At 33.1% G+C, this 20389-nt stretch overlaps 2 protein-coding genes across 2 annotated transcripts; one reads left to right on the top strand and one right to left on the bottom strand.

The window, feature by feature from the left end:
* Positions 1-2896: 2896 nt before the first annotated feature.
* LOC101504664 (formin-like protein 14) lies at positions 2897-12600 on the top strand. The gene is made up of 17 exons (XM_012719153.2): positions 2897-3226; positions 3331-4034; positions 4489-4710; positions 4848-6640; positions 6867-6993; positions 7454-7525; positions 7797-7895; positions 8125-8166; positions 8258-8338; positions 8437-8487; positions 8570-8651; positions 8797-8891; positions 9209-9280; positions 9374-9490; positions 11401-11469; positions 11662-11728; positions 11871-12600. Exons 1-17 carry the CDS (start codon positions 3154-3156, stop codon positions 12023-12025), a joined length of 3921 nt encoding a protein of 1306 aa, XP_012574607.1. The 5' UTR covers positions 2897-3153; the 3' UTR covers positions 12026-12600.
* A 1074-nt stretch (positions 12601-13674) lies between these two features.
* LOC101504330 (urea-proton symporter DUR3) lies at positions 13675-19239 on the bottom strand. The gene is made up of 9 exons (XM_004512313.4): positions 18851-19239; positions 18664-18771; positions 18479-18574; positions 18271-18353; positions 17787-18007; positions 17000-17262; positions 16002-16240; positions 14697-15346; positions 13675-14195 (listed from the first exon to the last, which is right to left on the bottom strand). Exons 1-9 carry the CDS (start codon positions 19037-19039, stop codon positions 13903-13905), a joined length of 2142 nt encoding a protein of 713 aa, XP_004512370.1. The 5' UTR covers positions 19040-19239; the 3' UTR covers positions 13675-13902.
* Between the last annotated feature and the right edge of the window lie 1150 nt (positions 19240-20389).

Raw genomic sequence — 20389 nt, 5'->3', positions numbered from 1 at the left:
GTCGCAATTTATATGGAAACAAGGTGATAATTTTACCGTGTGGCTCATTGAATTTCAGCGTGTATCAATGTGTAGTCTGAGTGACAATGCCCCCTCAAGAATTCATAGGGTTAGAAAAAGAAAAAGAAAACTAGCTGATGCAGATTAGTTTGCATAAAAAGCATTTTTTTTTTATACCAGTTATAGACAGATTTACTATTAATGAAGAAAGAAAAAGGAAGAAATAATTTTACATCACCGTAATATGAATCGACAAACGCTCCATACCCAATTTTTTCCCGGTATTTTACCGAAACCCATCTATTAATTATACTATTGAAAGTATTTGGTAGTATATTAATTTAATATGTTATGAATAAAATAGAGGGTAAATGAGCAATCACCTGTATTGTAATCTTTAAATCAATTTATTTTTGCTCCTGAACAACTGTTAATTATTAAAATTAATTATTATTTTATTGATAATGAATTGACTATTATAAAGATGATATTTTATTGATCAACAACTGTTTTGCTCATCTCCTGACTTTACATTTGTTCTTCATTGATATTCGCAGCTTTTAAAATTGTCCTTGATCTTAGACGTAACTTTGTAGCTTTCAAAATTGTCCTTGATCTAAGACACAACAGTGGAAAAAAACATTGTCCTTAAAAACCATTAATAAAAAATAAGACAGGTCATTAGAGATGGTGGTTTCTTTTCCCACTTTTCTATATTGTTAACATAGGACTAAATTGATCTATGTTCTTAAATATACATTTAAATGTTAAAATTATTTATGAATTGATTACTTTGATCTATTTAAACGTAAAAAGTATATTTATGAGTTGATTAATCCGAATTAAAGTTGAAGATATTTGAAAAAAAATTAAGGGGGCGAAAAGATGTCCACTTAGAGATAGTTAGTTAGTGTCTAAGTCATAAGATTGCTGACAATACGACACAAACTTAAAAACTTGATTTGCAAAAACATATCATTTATGGTAGGAATGAAATGACAATATAACTCGTACACGTGGATGTTTACTCTAATTCGTTTTGATTTGAGCGGAAAATATCTGCTTTACTTGAAGGCAAAGACGGATTTAAGAGTGTTGATATTCACTCCAGACGCATCCAAATCCGTTCTGCTATTATTGTATAATAATAATAATTTTATTATATTAATTATAGTAAATAAAACTTTTAAATTTATTATTTTGTATATATGAATAGATACAAGTGCAATAAAAAAATCTGAACTCTATCGCGGATAAAAATTATGACTTAAATTTTACACCTGATATAAATAAGAGTGAATATAAATTTTTTCCGATTAATCAGAGGTGAGCCAAGTAAAATTCATCCCATCCCGCACTAATGCCATGTTTAATTTATGGGGAATGAATAGTTGGATTAGTTGACTATATAAGACAAGCTTCTTCAATTGAGCCTTTCAAGACTTGGAGTGTCTGCTATCCTTTGTTTTTCATTGTACTAGTTATAGACCTTTCAAGACAAGAAATGTGTAAATGCCAATTTGGTAATGGTAAATTAATATCAATAAATAGCAAGAATTATGTAGATATCAAATATTGATTTGAAAAACATGGTAGAAGGTTAATATGAAATTATATACCTTTCATTTTGAGCACACTAAACTCGCTACACTTTTTTTTTTTAATTATAAAAAGAATTCAAGGTGAGATGATACTCTCTACATTCTTTTACTAAAACTAAAATAATATACTTATATTTACCAGAAATATAAGTTATATAGTGTAAAGACTTGAACATATAAGCTAATGATGAATCCCTAGATATAGCAACATTATTAGGCCTTAGCTTGCGTTGTTTTAGTCATTTTCTTTCTTTTTGATAAAAAAAATATAATAATAAGATAATAATTGCTGATGTTTCTGCCAAATAAACAATTGCTAATATCGTTAACTATGTGGTTGAAATACAACATAAATTGATTTGTCTTTCTTCATTTTCTGCTCTCAAGAAAAAAAATTTAACTTTCCCAATTTATTTATTAGATAAGAGTAGTTTATTGACATTTTTTCGTTTAGAATCTCTTATCTAAATAATTTTTTTTTAGTTTTATTTAAATAAATAATTTTTGTAAATATTTAATTGTTCTTTCATGTTTTGTTATTGATTTTGTCGTTTTATTGCGATATTTTGTTTATCATTTTAATGCAACATTATTTGTTTTTTCATCTTTTATTGCATTATTCATTTAGTTTAGACTAATATTTTAACTTTGATCTGTTACATATTTAATCAATAATTTTGATGTCAACATTACATATCCAGATGCATGATAATTGCATACACTTAAATTTTATAACATTTATAAAGATATTTTATCATTTTAGTATGTTAATCTAGATGTTATGAATTCATTTGTAAATTTATCATTTTTGATTTATTTTAACAACTTTAAATTTATATTATTCTTAATGTACTCTACAAATTGAAATGAATAAATATCATATTTTTAATAAAAAAAGCATATATTACGTTATATTAAAAACTCAAACCTAAATCCCTATGTTTATAAATCATGCATTTATACAATATAAATTGATCTCATCTATTGTTTTTTTTAGCGGCCTCAACTATTTATTTGAGACCAAATAATTTATCTTGTATCTTCACTTAATTATTTTAAATAATTTTTATTTTTGATTTGAAATTGAACTATCAAAATCATTAAATAGGTTCAACATTTACCACATGAAATCCAAATAACAAAATCAAGTAGATTTGAAAATTACCATGTAGTTAATTTTTCTGAACAAAAATTACCAAGTAGTAGTTATGAAAAAATCTGAAACTGAAATTACCAGAAAGTATTACAAAAAAAATAAAATATAAACAACCCCTACAATTTTCTTCTGATTTCTAACCAAACATAACAGAAATACCACTCTATATGAAAAGGAAAAGGAAATGAAAACAACTAAACTCAAACCCAAATCCAAATCCAATTCCAATTCCATAGGTAAATCAAACAGCAACATCACTTTCTCTCTCTGTTAAGTTAGAAAAAATATATAAAATAATTTCCCAAATCCTATTTCAAAATTCAAAATTCTCTCTCTCTAAACTCCATAGCTACAAACTCCACTTTCTGAGCTTGATTCGACCCACATGCAATTACCATGTCCCTCCTCAGCAGATTCTTCTACAAAAGACCCCCAGATGGCTTACTTGAATTCATCGATAGAGTTTACGGTAAAGATTCCCCCTTTTCCATTCCCCCATTTTCTTTAATTTTGAAAATTTTCCCTCAAAATTTCTTTCATTTGATGATTTTATTTATTTATTTTTCTTTTCAGTTTTCGATTCATGCTTCTCCACAGAAGCATTACCAGACGGAATGTACCAGTTGTACTTGCACGAAATCGTAACGGAGTTACACGAAGAGTTTCCAGAATCTTCGTTTCTCGCCATCAATTTTCGCGACGGAGAGAAGCGTAGCAATTTCGCCGAATTAATGTGTGATTACGATGTAATCGTTATGGATTATCCAAAACAATATGAGGGTTGTCCTCTTTTGCCACTCTCTCTCGTTCAGCATTTTCTTCGCGTTTGTGAGAGTTGGCTTATGCTTAAGAATCATCATAACGTGATTTTGCTTCATTGTGAGAGAGGTGGTTGGCCTCTTTTGGCTTTTTTATTGGCAAGTTTGTTGATTTTCAAAAGGGTTCATAGTGGTGAAAAAAAGACACTTGAAATGGTTCATAGAGAAGCACCTAAGGGTTTGTTAAAGTTATTATCACCTTTGAATCCTTTGCCTTCACAACTTCGTTATATTCAATATGTTGCTAGGAGGAATATTGCTCCTGAGTGGCCCCCACCTGAGAGGGCTTTGTCTTTGGATTGTGTTATTATTAGGGGAATTCCTTGTTTTGATTCATCTAATGGGTGTAGGCCAATGTTTAGGATTTTTGGTAGGAATTTGCTTAGTAAAGGTGGAGTTTCTACTCAGATGATTTATAATATGCACAAGAAGAAGAAGCACTTGAGGCATTATCGTCAGGTTTGTCGTGGCTTTTGTGTGTGTATTGGTTGAGTGATTGAGTGTGAGTTTGGTTATGTGGTGACGAAAGTTGATTTTGAATGATTTGATTTTATATAATTGATTTTAGTTAAAAGTAAATTGAATTTAAAGCGACTTGTGTTTGAATATGTTCACCTATGAGTGAATTAAACAATAAATTTGAGTGTAAAAATCAAGTTTGGAGTCAAAAGCTATAAATCCTAACTTAGGTTATAATCAATTATAGAGGCATAATAAATTCCAATTGACATCACCCAATCATGTCAAAATCAATTTTATGTGTTTGTAATCACTTTTGCCTCTCCTTACCGTGAAACCAAACACACTACACACTGAGTGAGTTAATTGTGTTTTTGTTTTTGTTTTACACTTTATATGGCTGTTATAGTTGATGCTGAAATTTGCTGTATTATTTCTTTTTGTATAATCTCAGGTAGACTGTGATGTGATTAAGATTGATATTCAATGTTTAGTGCAAGGAGATGTGGTTTTGGAATGTGTTCATTTGGATTTGGATCCAGAGAGGGAAGTAATGATGTTTCGTGTGATGTTTAGCACGGCTTTTATTCGATCCAACATACTGATGTTGAACACTGAAAACTTGGACATCCTTTGGGATTCAAAGGAGCGGTACCCGAAAGGCTTTCGTGCTGAGGTAAGTGCATGTTTTAGTATTGTTTAGAAAATTAGAACTGTTTACCACTTGTGATGATTGTGATTTTGCTCTAGGAGGAAGGTTAGTGTTCAGGAAGGTTAGTGTTCGTTCTGATTGTGTTAAACTTCTAAATTTAGGTTTTATTTGGGGAGGTTGAAAACATAAGTCCTCAGAGAGCTCCGACGGAAACAACCATTTTGAACGGTGAGGAGAAAGGTGGATTGCCGATAGAAGCGTTTTCAAGAGTTCAAGAACTTTTTAGTGGAGTGGAATGGATTGACAACGGTGATGCTGCAGCAGTCTGGCTGCTTAGACAGCTTACTGTCTTAAATGACGCGAAAGAGTTTTCGAGGTTGCAAGGTAAAGGAAGTTGGTATTCATCGCCTGCTGACTCCGAAGAAGAAAATAATGAATCAAGTATTGCTGATAGTTCAGACGAGGTCTCTGATGTTACTCCCAAGTCTTTTGCTGATCCTTCAAAATTATGGACGTCGGACACCCCTGATTTGGATCATTTAGCTTTTGAAAACAATGCTGAAAATTGTGTAAATCTCGTTTCTAGAATGCCTGATCAGTTATTGATTGATAATAATGCTGGTGGTCCACCTCCACCCCCTCCCCCCTCCATGGCCAGCAATGCTAGCAGTGCTTCCGCATTGCCTTCGCCTCCTCTTCTAGCACCTGTACATACAAGTTCAGTCCCATTACCTCCACCCCCACCACCTCCTCCAGGATTTGCTCGGACAGGTTCAGCCCCACCACCTCCACCTCCACCTCCTGGTCTAGTACAGACAGGTTCGGCTCCCCCTCCCCCACCTCCCCCTCCTCCAGGTCTTGTCCGAAAAGGTTCAATCCCTCCACCTCCACCTCCACCCTTTTCTGGTCCTACACGGTCAGCACCACCACCTCCTCCTCCTCCACCACCAGGTCCTACACAAATAGGTTTAACCCCCCCGCCGCCGCCACCTCCTCCTCCACTTCCAATACGAACAGGTTCAGCCCCACCTCCTCCAGGTTCGGTACTGAAAAGTTCATCCCCTCCACCTCCACCTCCACCGCCTCCAGGCTCTACACGAGTAGGATCATCCCCGCCACCCCCACCGCCTCCAGGCTCTACACGAATAGGATCAGCCCCACCACCACCACCTCCACCCCCACCGCCTCCAGGATCTACACGAATAGGATCAGCCCCTCCACCTCCACCCCCACTGCCTCCAGGATCAGCTCCACCACCTCCACCCCCACTGCCTCCAGGATCTACACGAATAGGATCAGCTCCACCACCTCCACCGCCTCCAGGCTCTACTCGAATAGGATCAGGCCCACCACCTCCACCCCCACCACCTCCAGGCTCTACACAAAAAGGATCAGCCCCACCTCCTCCACCACCACCTCCAGGTTCTACACGAACAGGATTATCCCCACCTCCACCCCCACCACCTCCAGGCACTACACGAGCAGGATCAGCCCCACCACCTCCACCACCACCTCCAGGTTCTACAAGGACAGGATCAGCACCACCACCTCCACCACCTCCTCCAGGTCTTACACGGCCAGGTTCAGCCCCACCACCTCCACCACCACCAGGTCCTGTTCGAGCAGGTTCAGCCCCGCCACCTCCACCTCCTCCAGGATCTGCTCGAACAGGTTCAGCTCCGCCACCGCCAAAGCCTCCTAACGCTCCTCCTCCACCACTTGGTCGTGGTTCATCGCCGGCACCTCCACTTACTGCAGGCAGGGCGCCTAGTGTGCCTCCACCACCAGGCAAGGCTTCTTTAGCAACAACAAATGTGGGAAGAGGTCGTGGCATTGGTGCGACTGCTACTGTTGCTAAGAAAACATTGTTAAAGCCCCTACATTGGGTGAAAGTGTCTCGAGCAGCCCAAGGGAGTCTATGGGCAGATTCACAGAAACAAAACAGTGAATCAAGGTACTGATTATTGACTTTTCACACTGATATCATCAGCTGTAATTTTCCTAAGATTTTTTCATAATAATAGGGAATTATCATTAAAGATTTGTATTTTTGGTTTTATTGTGGGACTTCACTTTTTAATGTACTATATCTCCTAACCCTACATTGGTAATGACTTAGAAGGATAAAATGTTATTTCCATTTAGCATTTCTGATTTCAGACAATGAAAGTTTTTGTTAGGGCTCCTGAAATAGACATATCAGAACTTGAGATCCTGTTTTCAGCCGCAACTATTTCTGATGGGAATAGTACTAAAGGTGGAGTTCGGCGGGGTTCTAATCTTAACAAACCTGAGAAAGTACAATTGGTAAGCGACTCCTCATTGGCATAAATAATATTACCACCTATTGCTTTATTGTTTATATGTAATATGCTTGATTATAATTATAATATTCTATAATGGTAATTAGGGATCACTCTAGTATTAAAATGGCAATCAATAGACATTAAGCATCAACACTGTAGTCTCCAAAGATCCAGAGATTTTTCTTGTCTTGCTAATTGCACTCCTTTAAGAAAGGGACGGGTACATAAAATTTGATTGTGAATTAAGTTTAATATTAAATTGAATTGGTATGCAATTTTCTGTTGAAACAAATATTCCATATTGCAGTTTGCATGGGTGTTAGCGTATGGCACCTTTATTCTTGTCTTTTATTTAAAAAAAATTCTGTCAGACATATAGTATCTGATTGATTAAAGGTATATATATATATATTTATATATATAACTCACTAATCCAAATTTTCATTTTTTTTCAATGTCAGATTGACCTGCGTAGAGCATATAATTGTGAAATAATGCTCTCTAAGATCAAAATTCCTTTGCCAGATATGCTTGTAAGTTTCCCTATCCTTGCGTTCAGTTTATTCTGGGACTTCTAGTTGCCCGAGTGGAAATGATTTTTGAACTACATTAATGTCTATCTCTAAAAACAAAGAGAATATGTTAATATCATGAGTCTTACTATAAGGTTTTGGGAGACAGTAGCTAACTAGAGATTAAGACAACAGATTCGTATCACGGAAAATCAATTTAGTGTTAGATAGATTTATTTTCACAAGCCCTCTTAATAGTTTTCATTTTTGTGGGTTTTGTTTTTGGTTCCAGAATGCAGTTCTGGCATTGGATTCGGGTATCCTGGATATTGATCAGGTTGAGAATCTCATCAAGTTCTGTCCCACAAAGGAAGAGATGGAGGTTCTGAAGGTACTCCTCTCCTCTCCCCCCTTGTGCAAGAACTTATAAAATATTCTGTGAACTGTAATCTGTGACATTATTTAATATGCTTGGAAAGATAAAAACTATCTTTAAAGGAGAAGGAACTGAATATTGATGTAAAAAGATACTGGAAAATGTATTAGTAGATTTGTTTTTTAATGGGGAAGAAGGAAATCATCTTTATATATTTCGGGGCTAAAAATCTTTCTACTTTCAGAACTATACTGGGAAGAAGGATATGCTTGGAAAGTGTGAGCAGGTTCTCTCCTTCTTGGATACCCTTTTGTTAATGAATCCATGCAAATTCTGTATGTAGATTCTAACAAAATTTTATTTAATATCTTCATCAGTTTTTTATGGAGCTGATGAAGGTTCCACGAGTTGAATCCAAATTAAGGGTGTTTGCTTTCAAAATCACCTTTTCTGGTCAGGTATGTTATCTAGGTTACCATTATGTGCATGGTTTTGCATGCTATTTGCTATTATAAAAATATATATGCTTAAAGACTTGTTTTTCCTGGTTCTCCAGGTGAGCGATTTAAGGATGAATTTGAATACAATCAACGATGCAACCAGAGAGGTACTTTTTAATGGCTCTTCGTTGACAAACATGTACACCATTATTGGGCTGCATTGTTATATTATTTCTCGTGCTTTTATAGGTCAAAGAATCTGTAAAATTGCGTCAAATAATGCAGACTATTCTTACGTTGGGCAATGCTTTGAATCAGGGAACAGCACGAGGTATCTTTTTGAACTCTTATTCTACTTGAATGTTATTTACTTTGAGATGGGTATTTAGCTTCCTGATTCACCTCAATATTTTTAACAAAATAAGAAAAGTTCTCTTATGCTGTTTAGGTTACATTTTCTATGTTGTTTATTGCAGGATCGGCAGTAGGATTCAAATTGGACAGCCTTCTCAAATTATCCGATACCCGCGCAAGAAATAACAAAATGACTTTAATGCATTATTTGTGCAAGGTATATATGTCAAAATCTTCAAGTTATATTTTACATTGTATATTGCATCTTTAAGGTAGTAGTGGACTATCCTCATACAATGTTACCTGTCCCACAAAATATGTGAAGTGAACGACAAGAATTTTCATTTTCTTTCTGAAAAATCGCTGTTTATAGAATGCTTAGGTAGTGTTTGATTTGTTTGGGTTTATTGCTTTTAGTTTATATTTTTTTGCAACAAAAATCTCAACTTAGTTGCTTTTAGTTGATTTGTTTGGTTTTTCTTTTTTTTTTGCTTTTGATGCTATATTCTAAAATTTGTATTATTGTCTTGCTAGCTTCTTGCTGAGAAAATGCCAGAATTGATAGATTTTGACAAGGATCTTGTTCATTTGGAAGCTGCTTCTAAGGTATTCCCTTTGACACTAATGCTTCACAGTCACTTGATAATTTCATGTGTAAGGTTAATTTTTTATTGATTTGTGCCCCTGTCCAATATCTAGATCCAACTAAAAGCATTAGCTGAAGAAATGCAAGCTGTGCATAAAGGTTTAGAGAAAGTTGAGCAAGAACTCACTGCTTCTGAAAATGATGGTACTATATCTTTAGGATTTCGCAAGGTAATGAACAAAACTGGTAGTTTTATACTTATCTGAAATGATGAGATATATGGGTCTTAACTGAAGATACTTTTCTACTAGAAAAATGTGTCTTATTGAGCTACATAATAGAAAAATTTGTCCAACTGTTCTATATCTTTAGGATTTGGCTGATTGATACATAATAACTGTTGAAATAGTTGAAGTTGTGGGATTTTAGAGAAAAAGAGGAGAGAAAATAATAAGGGTTTGAATATTATTGATAATAGTTTTATGCTAACTTCATTACAAAAGACTCAATACTAATTTCTATTTATAGAGAAATATAGACTCAATCCTAAATCAGGAATAAATCATAATAATAATAATGAGAGATATTCTAAGATATCTCTATGATTATAAATTGATTCTAAGAAATAATTCAATATACTCTAATATAATATAAAAGATCTTATGAGATATTTTCTAATATTCTGACGCTCCCCCTCAAGCTAAAGCTTACTAAGGAAACAATGTTTTGCTCCGCAAAATAATAAAAAAAGATGGAAAGGCAACTCAGGGATGCAAGTGAAGTCGGAGAGAATTGCTATAAATACAGCCTAGTCAGATAGCCGGAATGATCATCAGCATGAGAGAAATTCATGGCAAGCAGTTGAACAAAGTAAAATCCCTTCTTCTAAAAAACTGCACTTGGAAGCTTCAAACCAATAATATCAGAGACTCAAAATATTTAAACTTGAATTTGCTTCAAGGAGAGAGAGGCATGCTTCAGGGAGAGAAAGACAAGGCCAGTACATCTGGGACATAGATAGGGCCAGTGTATCAGGGACAAGTTGCCAAGTTGTATGCATGTGGCTCGAAAGAAAAAACTTAAAACAGATCTGGAACCAGGAAGGAAAACTCAATCTAGACGACTGAAACATTATGCCGGAAGGCGGACAGATGCGCCTGAGCTCGAGGCTGTTGGCGGCAGCGCGTGAGATGAACACGGCGGATCTTGGAGGCACATGAGCATGTGTGGAGAAACTTTTGACCTAAAAAATATATGGGTTGTGTAGATTGGGAGATTCCGCACACAATGGAAGTGGTTGTGTGGGAAAACTTTTCCAACAGCAATGGCAGGCAGCAGCAGCAGATGGCGGCGGCGGCAGTAGCAGACGGGGCAGCAGCGATGACAGACAGCGGCGTCAGATCTACTCGTATGAGAGATTAGCAGCGCGTGTGACGGCTTTTGGCGACACGGTTTCAGGTATGATGTGATCTGGAGATGATGACATTGTTCGTAGGAAAATTTTCTAGTAATAGTGGCAGCGACAGCAGTAGCGAATTGAAAAGAAAACGAGTGAAACGTGTCGGAATGTTGGAAAAGAGAAACTATGATTATATTCCCTAACTGTTGGGAACTCGGCAGCGGAATAGAGGTGAGATCGTTCAAGGAGGATCAAAATAGGCTCTGATACCATGTTGAAGTTGTGGATTTTAGAGAAAAAGAGGAGAGAAAATAATAAGGGTTTGAATATTATTGATAATAGTTTTATGCTAACTTCATTACAAAAGACTCAATACTAATCTATATTTATAGAGAAACATAAACTCAATCCTAAATCAAGTATAAATTATAATAATAATGAGAGATATTCTAAGATATCTCTGATTATAAATTGATCATAAGAAATAACTCAAGATACACTAATATAATATAAAAGATCTTATAAGATATTCTCTAATATTCTGAATATGTATTAAAACTAATGTGGTGATTGTAATATTGTTAACAATCATCAACTACTACTCCGGTCTCAAATCATGCATCGAGCTAATTTTATGTGTATAACTTGTTTTATGGTACAATGAGGAAATCCTTGATTTGATTATTAAAAGGACTGATTGCATGTGCTCATGATTTTCCAAGTAATGTTTCTCTTGTTCAGGTGTTGAAGAATTTTCTTGATTTTGCCGAAGCTGATGTAAGGTCACTTATATCATTGTATGCCGATGTGGTGAGTCCTGTTACAGTTCATCTTTTCTAGCTCCTCCTTTTTTCAGGGTGCTGTTCTAGGATGGTTTGAGATTACCATCTCAGAGAAGAGTTTAATGCACTATATAGATAATAGACAAGGCTATTTTGATAAATTACTCTTCAAACTGCTACTTAGTTCTCGTTTTTTTCATTTTGAAACTTTCTCTTCTAGGGAAGAAATGCTGATTCTTTGTCTCAGTACTTTGGAGAGGATCCAGCTAGGTGCCCCTTTGAACAAGGTAGCAAATTGTTGCATGATGCTTTTATCGGCATATCACACATAAAGCACCGTTTTTGTTTTATTTTCTTAGAAGAAATTACCACACATAAATCACAAAGTTATAGTTGTTTTTGACTTATAAACCTGTGCTATTGTTGCAGTAACACAAATACTTGTTGTCTTCGTTAAAACCTTCAACAAATCAAGGGAGGAGAACCAAAGGATAGCAGATGCCGAGAAAAAGAAATTAGAGAAAGAAGCCATGAAGGACAAGGCAGCTAATAACGCGCATTCTAGAAAAGAGGTTGCTCGATAGATATTATATATGATGAATAGATATGTCAAATTTCTTCCTGTACCATCTACGATATGTAACATAATACAAACAAGCACGAAGCATGGTTACTTTCAGTTCAAGCATGCTGAATTATGCACTCAAAATGCAATTCATGTGTTTGCACATGCATGCACTATTGGGGGATCTATACCTTCTAAGACAACGCTGGCTGTTGGATCAAGGGGCATGCATCTACCCTTGTGCTGGTAAAGAAGAAATACATCAACAAGCTGGAGGTCTTTTGTAATTATAACACATGGAAACTAATATAGAAAATTAATTTTGCTCATGTTTTTCATGAGGCATTTTGCTCCTCTTTAAAATAGGGGCCATATATTGTACTTCTCAATTTGTAATATAGTTAGTCCATAAGTGTCTGAGGCAATTTTTTTAGCCCATAAGTGTCTCCTTTGAGCTCTCTTTCACAAACTTTTCCATGTTTTGATCTCAAGAATCCTTCATTGTATGTATGGTTTCATGGCAGAGGGTATTAGGTTATTCTACCTTATGAAACGTAATTCTAATCAAAATATAGATGTGTTTGTTATTTTAAAGGAGTTTTATTTCATTGGTTATATTAATTTGTCGATTTTTGTGAAATATTACTGTTCAAAGTGTAGAATTGGATGAGAAAGAGGGAAGGCTCAGGACAGCATTGCAAGGTGTTGGTGACTTTAATCCAACTAGAGAATAACCCGCACGTTGCGCGGTAAAATTTAATATATTATTAAGTATAAAATAACAATAATATGTAATTTAAAAGTAATGTTAATTTTGTTTTATAGTAGAATATACTCAAGTGTTTATGTAATTAAAGGTAAATATATTTTTAAATAATTATATATAAGCTAGGTTTGCTTTAGTACAAAAGAAGAAGTAAAACATTGTTGACTAAAACAATTCTTGCAAAATATATTTAAATGTGGAATTGGTTTATTTGAACTTTTTTTATTTCATTGAAGTGGTTCTTCTAATAATATTGTGTGCTTTGTGATATATTATAACATTCATTCGTGAGTGATAGTTTGTTAAATCCAAAATATTAAAACAATTCATTCGTGTGTGCTTTGGAATTTTAAAATAATTATTTGACACAGTCAATAAACTTCAAGAGTAGTTGAAAAAAATTATAGGCAAGAAAAGTTTGTGAATGATTAAGACATAAAAAGTTTCGAGTGAATAATGAAATAGTTAGAAGTACTTCATTTTCAAATATTTAATATTATTCTTTTTTTTGTTTCAATTATAATTTGTGTTTTTTTAATTATAAAAAGAAAAAATGTTATGGAAGACACATTCAACCTAAAAAAAAAAACTCATTTTATATGCAATAATATTGATATATGATCTTGAACAATAATTGACAATATAAAAACAATATTATTGAAGTATCCATGAATTAATAGTGTCACACAAATAGTTGTACATTGCATTTCAAAATGTCGTTATCATTGTTTGAACTTAGAATTTACAAGAGAGTGGTTGAAAAATAGAATGGGTGTATGTAGTCGAACTTGCATTGTCATGATTTGAAGATATTGGATAGTTTGTATTTTTTTATGGGTTATTGAAATGAAAGTTTTGATGAGTAATTATAGCTTTTAAATGTATTGATGAGTCATTAGTGATAAATTAAAACCGAAATTATATAATGTATGAAATAATTGTACTTGGACAAATGAAAAAGTTTGTATTATATATTCAAGAAACAAAACATAATAGAATAGAAGATGAATTTGGAATGTGCCACATCAGAATTTTGGTGAGTTGGCAAATATTGAAGGATGTGTGGCATAGAGGAAGAACTTTGGAGGGTTCTGTTTTAATTATTATAATAGATTTGGTCCCTTAAAATCTTACATAGGAAGTGAAAAAGGTTGCTCTGAAGCTTCTGACTTTTTGGTTTTTTCCTTCTCAAGCAAGTAAAGTCTTTCTGCATCAGGAATTACCTGTATGATTGTATGCAACTTGAAATTTAATTCATCCACTTTTTCTATGAGCCTGTCATTTGTAAACATTCCAAGAATGATTGTTTGGATGGTATCCCAACTCTCAATTATTGGTAAAGCAATTATCACAGCTGAACCTATAGTACCCCATGCTATAGCAATCACTGCCCAGAAATAAAAGTAACCTTTGCTGAACTCTCCTGTGGTAATAATGAACAAACAAACACGTGTTAAGTTGCAATTTCGGTTACATTAAAATTATAAGAGACCAAATCATATATGTTAACCTATTTTGAGTTGTTTCAATTTTGTGTGTGTTTCTTATGTAGCATACATGTTTGCCATGTATAAAAAAAAAAGGGAAATCGTGGAGCCTACATCTTTAAGATGTATGGATTACACTAGAGTGGATCTATAATTAGTATATCCAATTAGTTAGATAGCTTTTTTTCCCACCCAAAATCACTTCAGAAGTATACATAAAAAATATTTTTATATTCTTCAAATTGTATACTTTTGAACACGTGATTTTTTAGAAACATGAAGTGTACAAAAAGAAGCCCTCAAGATGGAAGCCTAAAGCAAGGACTTCATTAACCTCAATCTTGGGCCAAGCCTAATTATCCTTCTTGTTGTATAATTGCATTGAAGGTGTGAAGAGAAAATCATTTCATATCTGTGCTAATGCAACTCAAATTTACCTGCAGGGAGAGAAAGAATAGGCCATAATATGACTATCAAAACAGTGAAGCCAACACCCCACTTCACTATCCACACTTTGGCCCTTATTAACTTTTCTTCTCTAAACTCTTCAGCTGGCAATTCAGTCTTTTCCTTTTCAACCACTGTGATTTGTTTGGTGCTACTCCAATCATAGTTTTGAGGCCACAACATGCTGCATGCGGCATGAACAGCTCCACCTGTTAGTATTGAAACAAGGTTTCCAACAAGCATTGGTGCATTTCTTCCAGTTGTATCAAGGTTTATCATACCATACTCTATTTTTGTAACAGACAACCATGTGATTATTCCAAGAACACAACCAAATATTGTTCCAAGAATGGCTCCAATTGCATTTGCTTTTCTCCATAAAAGCATAAAAGCAATAGGAATAACTGCTGATCCAATAAAAACTCCCATTGCAAGGTACATCCATCCTAAAGAAACACCTGCTTTGTTCAGTATAACTGCTAGCAATCCCATGAAACATCCAAACACTAGGACAACCAACCTTGATACTTTGAGGATTTTCTTTCCACTTGCATTAGGGTTTATGTAAGTTCGGTAGATATCATATGTGCATAATGAGGACACAGCTATCAGCTCTGATGAACCAGCAGAAGTCACTGCCCTGATATAAGTATATTAAAATCATCAGAAAAAAAAAAGGATGCATGAAACTTTTTTTTCAAAAAAGTCTTACAGAAAACTAGGGTGCAACCAAGCACATTATCTATCCGTTTTTTTATTGCGCAAAATTGTCTACATATTTAGTTTTTTTACATAAATTTAGTTTTTATTTTGTGGAATTGTAATACACTCTAGTTTTTATTTTGTGGACTTGTAATACACTCGTTAAAATTTACACCAACGGTAAAATTAGAAAAGGAAATCGTCGTAAAACCATTATTAGAAAATATTGCTTGTATATATTGTTATAGATTAATTAATTTGTTGTTAACGAGTGAATTGTCAATATAGTCCATAGAATTGTACGCATCCTTAAAATTAACAAATTTTAAAAAGATCTCTAAATTTGAAAATTCTATATCGCATTAGTCCTTTCGATTTGGTCATTTCAATTTCCAAAATTGTTCTGAACTAACGTGATTGAAAATTTTCAATTTTAAACATCAATTTAAAATTTCGTTAATTTGAGTAACTAAATTACTTGAACAGTAGGAAGTACAGACTAAATTGATGATGATTCACTATATTACTAACCCTTTTGTATTCCAATCACACTAGACAAAAGTATTTCCAAGAAGAAGCAGATTATAACTTACATAAAAAGCATGGTAAGAAGAAGAATTGATCCTCCTTTTCCCATCAAAGCAACAGCAGTAGCTGGGGGAACAAGTCCACGACCTGCCTCACTTTCATTTAGTGGTAAATCAAGGGCTAATGCTCCCAAACCAAGTGATGTAGCCAAAGAAAATGGCACTGCAAACCACACCAATCCTCCCAACAAATAGCCCTTATGAGTTGATGAAGGCCTTGCTGCAATAGCACTCACCCAATATCCCTATACATTTCCCATTTAAACAATCAATAGTAACAATCTAAATTTTAAAAACAATGATTTTAGTCCTAAATGTGTCAGAGGAAGTGCTCGAAATTACAAAACCATCGTCGAGTGTGTCTTTTGAGGTGAACAGTCATTTTGATCCTTATATCTGAGGTGTTGAAACTATAATATGTCTGAATATACCGAAATTTCAAACACATCATCAAGTGTCTCTTTTATTAATAATTTTATGGCCTACATTGATCAACAGAAAACATATTCGAGGACAAAATTAACAAACTAAAGACATATTTGAGGATCAAAATAACTAACAAAAGGCACATTTAGGTAAGTTTTGTAATTTTGATACTTTAAAGAACTATCGGGTCCGTGACATCGTCTTACACATTCAAAGATCAAAATAGTTGTTTATCTGCGTCTATTGTTACTAATTTAGTAGACCAAAATGACTAACGAAAGACATAATCAGAGACTATAGTGACAACACCTTACATTTAACGATCAAAATGATTGTTTACTAAATTATAAAATAATAAAGGATTAACAGTTATTTTGATTCTTAAATTTGTGAGGTGTTGTCACAATAGTTGTTGATTTTTCTATACTAAAATAGCTGAATATATATTTTGTTTGTCATTTTGGTCTATAAATTACTGACGGAAGTGATACTTGAAAATGTGTTTGTATTTGGATATAATAAGGGAGTAATCAAACAAACTTTAAGATGGAAAACCACAACTCTAAAGCCATGCTTACATTGTCAACAAACACAGTGCCAAAGTTGCCAACAATGTTTATAATCCCAAAAACTAAGCCACCTGAACTAAGCATTGTTAGGTAAGAGCCTTTGTGATTTCCACTAACAGGACCACAAGATTGTCCATGGTGTGATATAGGATCTTGACATGTTCTTGATTTGCTTGCAACCTCAAGCAACCGATTGTAAACAACACTAGGACTACCAAGCTCGCTGCTAGAAGTATAAACAAGGTACACAAAAATGACCAACACAATGTGCACTGAAAATTGAAACACAAAGAAATACACAGTTTAACAATAACATCCATGAATGAAGCATAATGTTAATACTGTTAGAAGTTTAAGAGTTGTGTTATTTTGACAACATTTTAGGTGATCAACATTCAACGCAGTTCAAATACATAGTTAACTACATTTAGTGGATGGTTAATGAATGTAATAAAGTATCAACTCGTTAACTATCTACTGAACATAATTAACTACAATTTTGAGCGTCGTTAATTATAATTTTCAGGTGTATATTTGAACACAAATCGTGGTTAATAGATATTAGGTATATCTTACCACCTAAAAATCAGGCATATTTGTGCACAATTTAGATGATCAATGGATATATGTATATTTGAATGTTTGAAAATTGTGGTTAATGAAGCTCAAAACTGTGACTAATTATATTCTATTGATGGTTAATGAGTTACGGCACTTTCTTATATTCATTAAAGATTCATCCGAGTTGTTCTCAAATTTGTGTGTGAAAATAACATTTGTGAAGTTGAAGTTGTACCTATGACAGAATGTATATAGCTTGCTAAGAATGTAGCCTTTAGTCCACCAGCTAGTGTATAAACAATTACTCCAAGTGGAATCAAAAAGCTAGCAGCATAAATGTTGACTCCAGTTAATGCATTTACAACAGCAGAACCACCAAGAAGTAACATTGCAGTTACAATTATATTTGTCAGAAAGCAGAAGAAAAGGAATACAATGTGTGTTGAAGTCCCCCATCTGATGTAAACAAACTTTGTTAGTTACCATTAGAATGTCCAAAAACTTCTAAGCATTTAGAAAAACATGAAGGAAAATAAAAGAGAGTAATACACTATACACCTACATTAAATACATTTTACAGGTATATTCAATCATATTTCATCATCTTACTATATCATAATATTACTTCTTAAAATTTGTCTACACTACGCCGTCACAGTGAAATATGATCAGATGTCTGTATAAATATAATTATTCATTATTGAAACGAAGTAACATACCGAGCTTTGACAATTTCACAGACAGTGTGAGCATAAGGAGCTTTTCTTTTAATCTCTATAGCCATAATTCCAAACAACATTACCTGATCATTGTAAAAATCTCAGCCTTATTTCACTTTGCATTTTCCAAATTTTCAATATATAAAAATTTGAAGTTAAAAAAGAAATATTGAGAGGTATATAATTTAATAAAATACAAAACTCATACTTGGATGGTAGCTCCACTAGCATACCAGAAAGGTCCACTAACACCATACTCCCAAGCAACATTAGAGCTTTGAAGGATTGTAGCAGCCCAAGTCCACTGCAGCACAAATTCAATGTTAAAATAAAAGAAAAATATAAGTTTGAGGCTTATGAAAATGTGGAATAAGAGACTGTTGAATCAATCACCTGAGATACAATGACACTAGCAATGAGACCTGTCTTAACACTTCTTCCTGCTGTATTGAACCATTCAGATGTGTGGTGGGACCCAATATATCTCTTCTCCAGCCATACCTGTTAAGAAAGGGTAATAGCTATGAGGAAAACATGTGGTGGAATGTTTAGAAGTGATTTAAGGATTATTATTACTAACCAAGAAAGAGGTGAAGAAAGCAAAGAAAGCACCAAAACCAAGAATGACAGAATAGCCAACAGCTTGATTAAGAACATGTTTGCCTTCAAAGAAACTTGTTTGTCTCACACAGTTACCTTCATTTTCAGACACATGATAGTACTTGCTAGAATATTCAAAGGGTGGACACTGTGATGATGAAGAAGCCATGGATAGGAGGAACTCTTAGCCTTAGTTATTTATCATATCATCATCATCATCCAAAGTATTCAATAATTTTTTTAGAAATCATAGGAGGCTTATCTCTAGTGGAATGCAAGTCAAACTAAGAAAGTAGCTATATTAATATTTTTAATATTCTAAGGAATCAAGAGGGTGGATTCTGTTTGAGATTGAGTTTTTCTCTTTCACTATGTTTTCATATATTCACCATAATAATTTCATTTTATTACTATTATTATTTTTAATAGAATAGTAACTCAACAGATTCCGTTCATGAGATCCAATCTAAGTGTTGATTTGTTGAATATTCACACACTATTATTTTGTTTGGATGGCCATAGCTCATAATACTACTCAAATCAAAGTATTAATGTATTATTATTATTAATTTATTATTGTAGTTGTTGTGAATTTATTACTAGCCGTAAGTGTTGACTACACTACATATTACATGAGGCTGTGATGAGAATCCTAAACTCCTACGTTAGCTGATGCAAACAGTGATTCCTCCTACAGGTTATTAAACAAGATTTTTCAATTTCAAATTAACTCCTAAGCTATTGGACTCGGATCTCTAAATATTTATCATTTATTTTTTATATTTATCATTGTTGAATATTTATCAAATATTTTTTATGTTTTGTTTATAAATATTTATTTTATATGTTTTTTTAATATTTATTAATGACAAATATTTATTTCGTATTTTTTTATATATTAATGACAAATATTTGTCCTATGATTTTTTATGATTATCAATCACAAATATTTGTCCAGTGTTTATTTTATGCATCAATTATAAAATGACAAATATTTTTTCGATGTTGTTTGTATGCATTAGTTATTAACATCTATCTCTAATTTTTAAAAATTTATCAATAATAAATATATGTCTCATGTTTGTTATGTATATGAGATATTTATTATATTTTTTTTTATGTATCAGTTATAAATATTTATTCTGTATTTTTTTAATATTTATCAAAGATAAATATTTTTTTTCGTATTTTTTATGTATGAGTAATAAATATTTGTCATGCGATTTTTTATATTTATTACTGAAAAATATTTATCATGTGTTTTTTTATATATAACTTACTAACTTTTTTTTAATATTTATCAATGATAAATATTTATCTCGCACTTTTTAATTATGTATTAGTGGAAAATAGATAATTAGATATAAAATATTAATATAATATAATATAATATAATATAATATAATATAATATAATATAATATAATATAATATAATATAATATAATATAATATAATATAATATAATATAATATAATATAATATAATATAATATAATATAATATAATATAATATAATATA

This window comes from Cicer arietinum, chromosome 8, assembly GCF_000331145.2.
Source record: "Cicer arietinum cultivar CDC Frontier isolate Library 1 chromosome 8, Cicar.CDCFrontier_v2.0, whole genome shotgun sequence".
Taxonomy (NCBI): domain Eukaryota; kingdom Viridiplantae; phylum Streptophyta; class Magnoliopsida; order Fabales; family Fabaceae; genus Cicer; species Cicer arietinum.
Note: the sequence above shows the minus strand (reverse complement) of the source record. Positions and strands in the feature narration are given on the sequence as shown.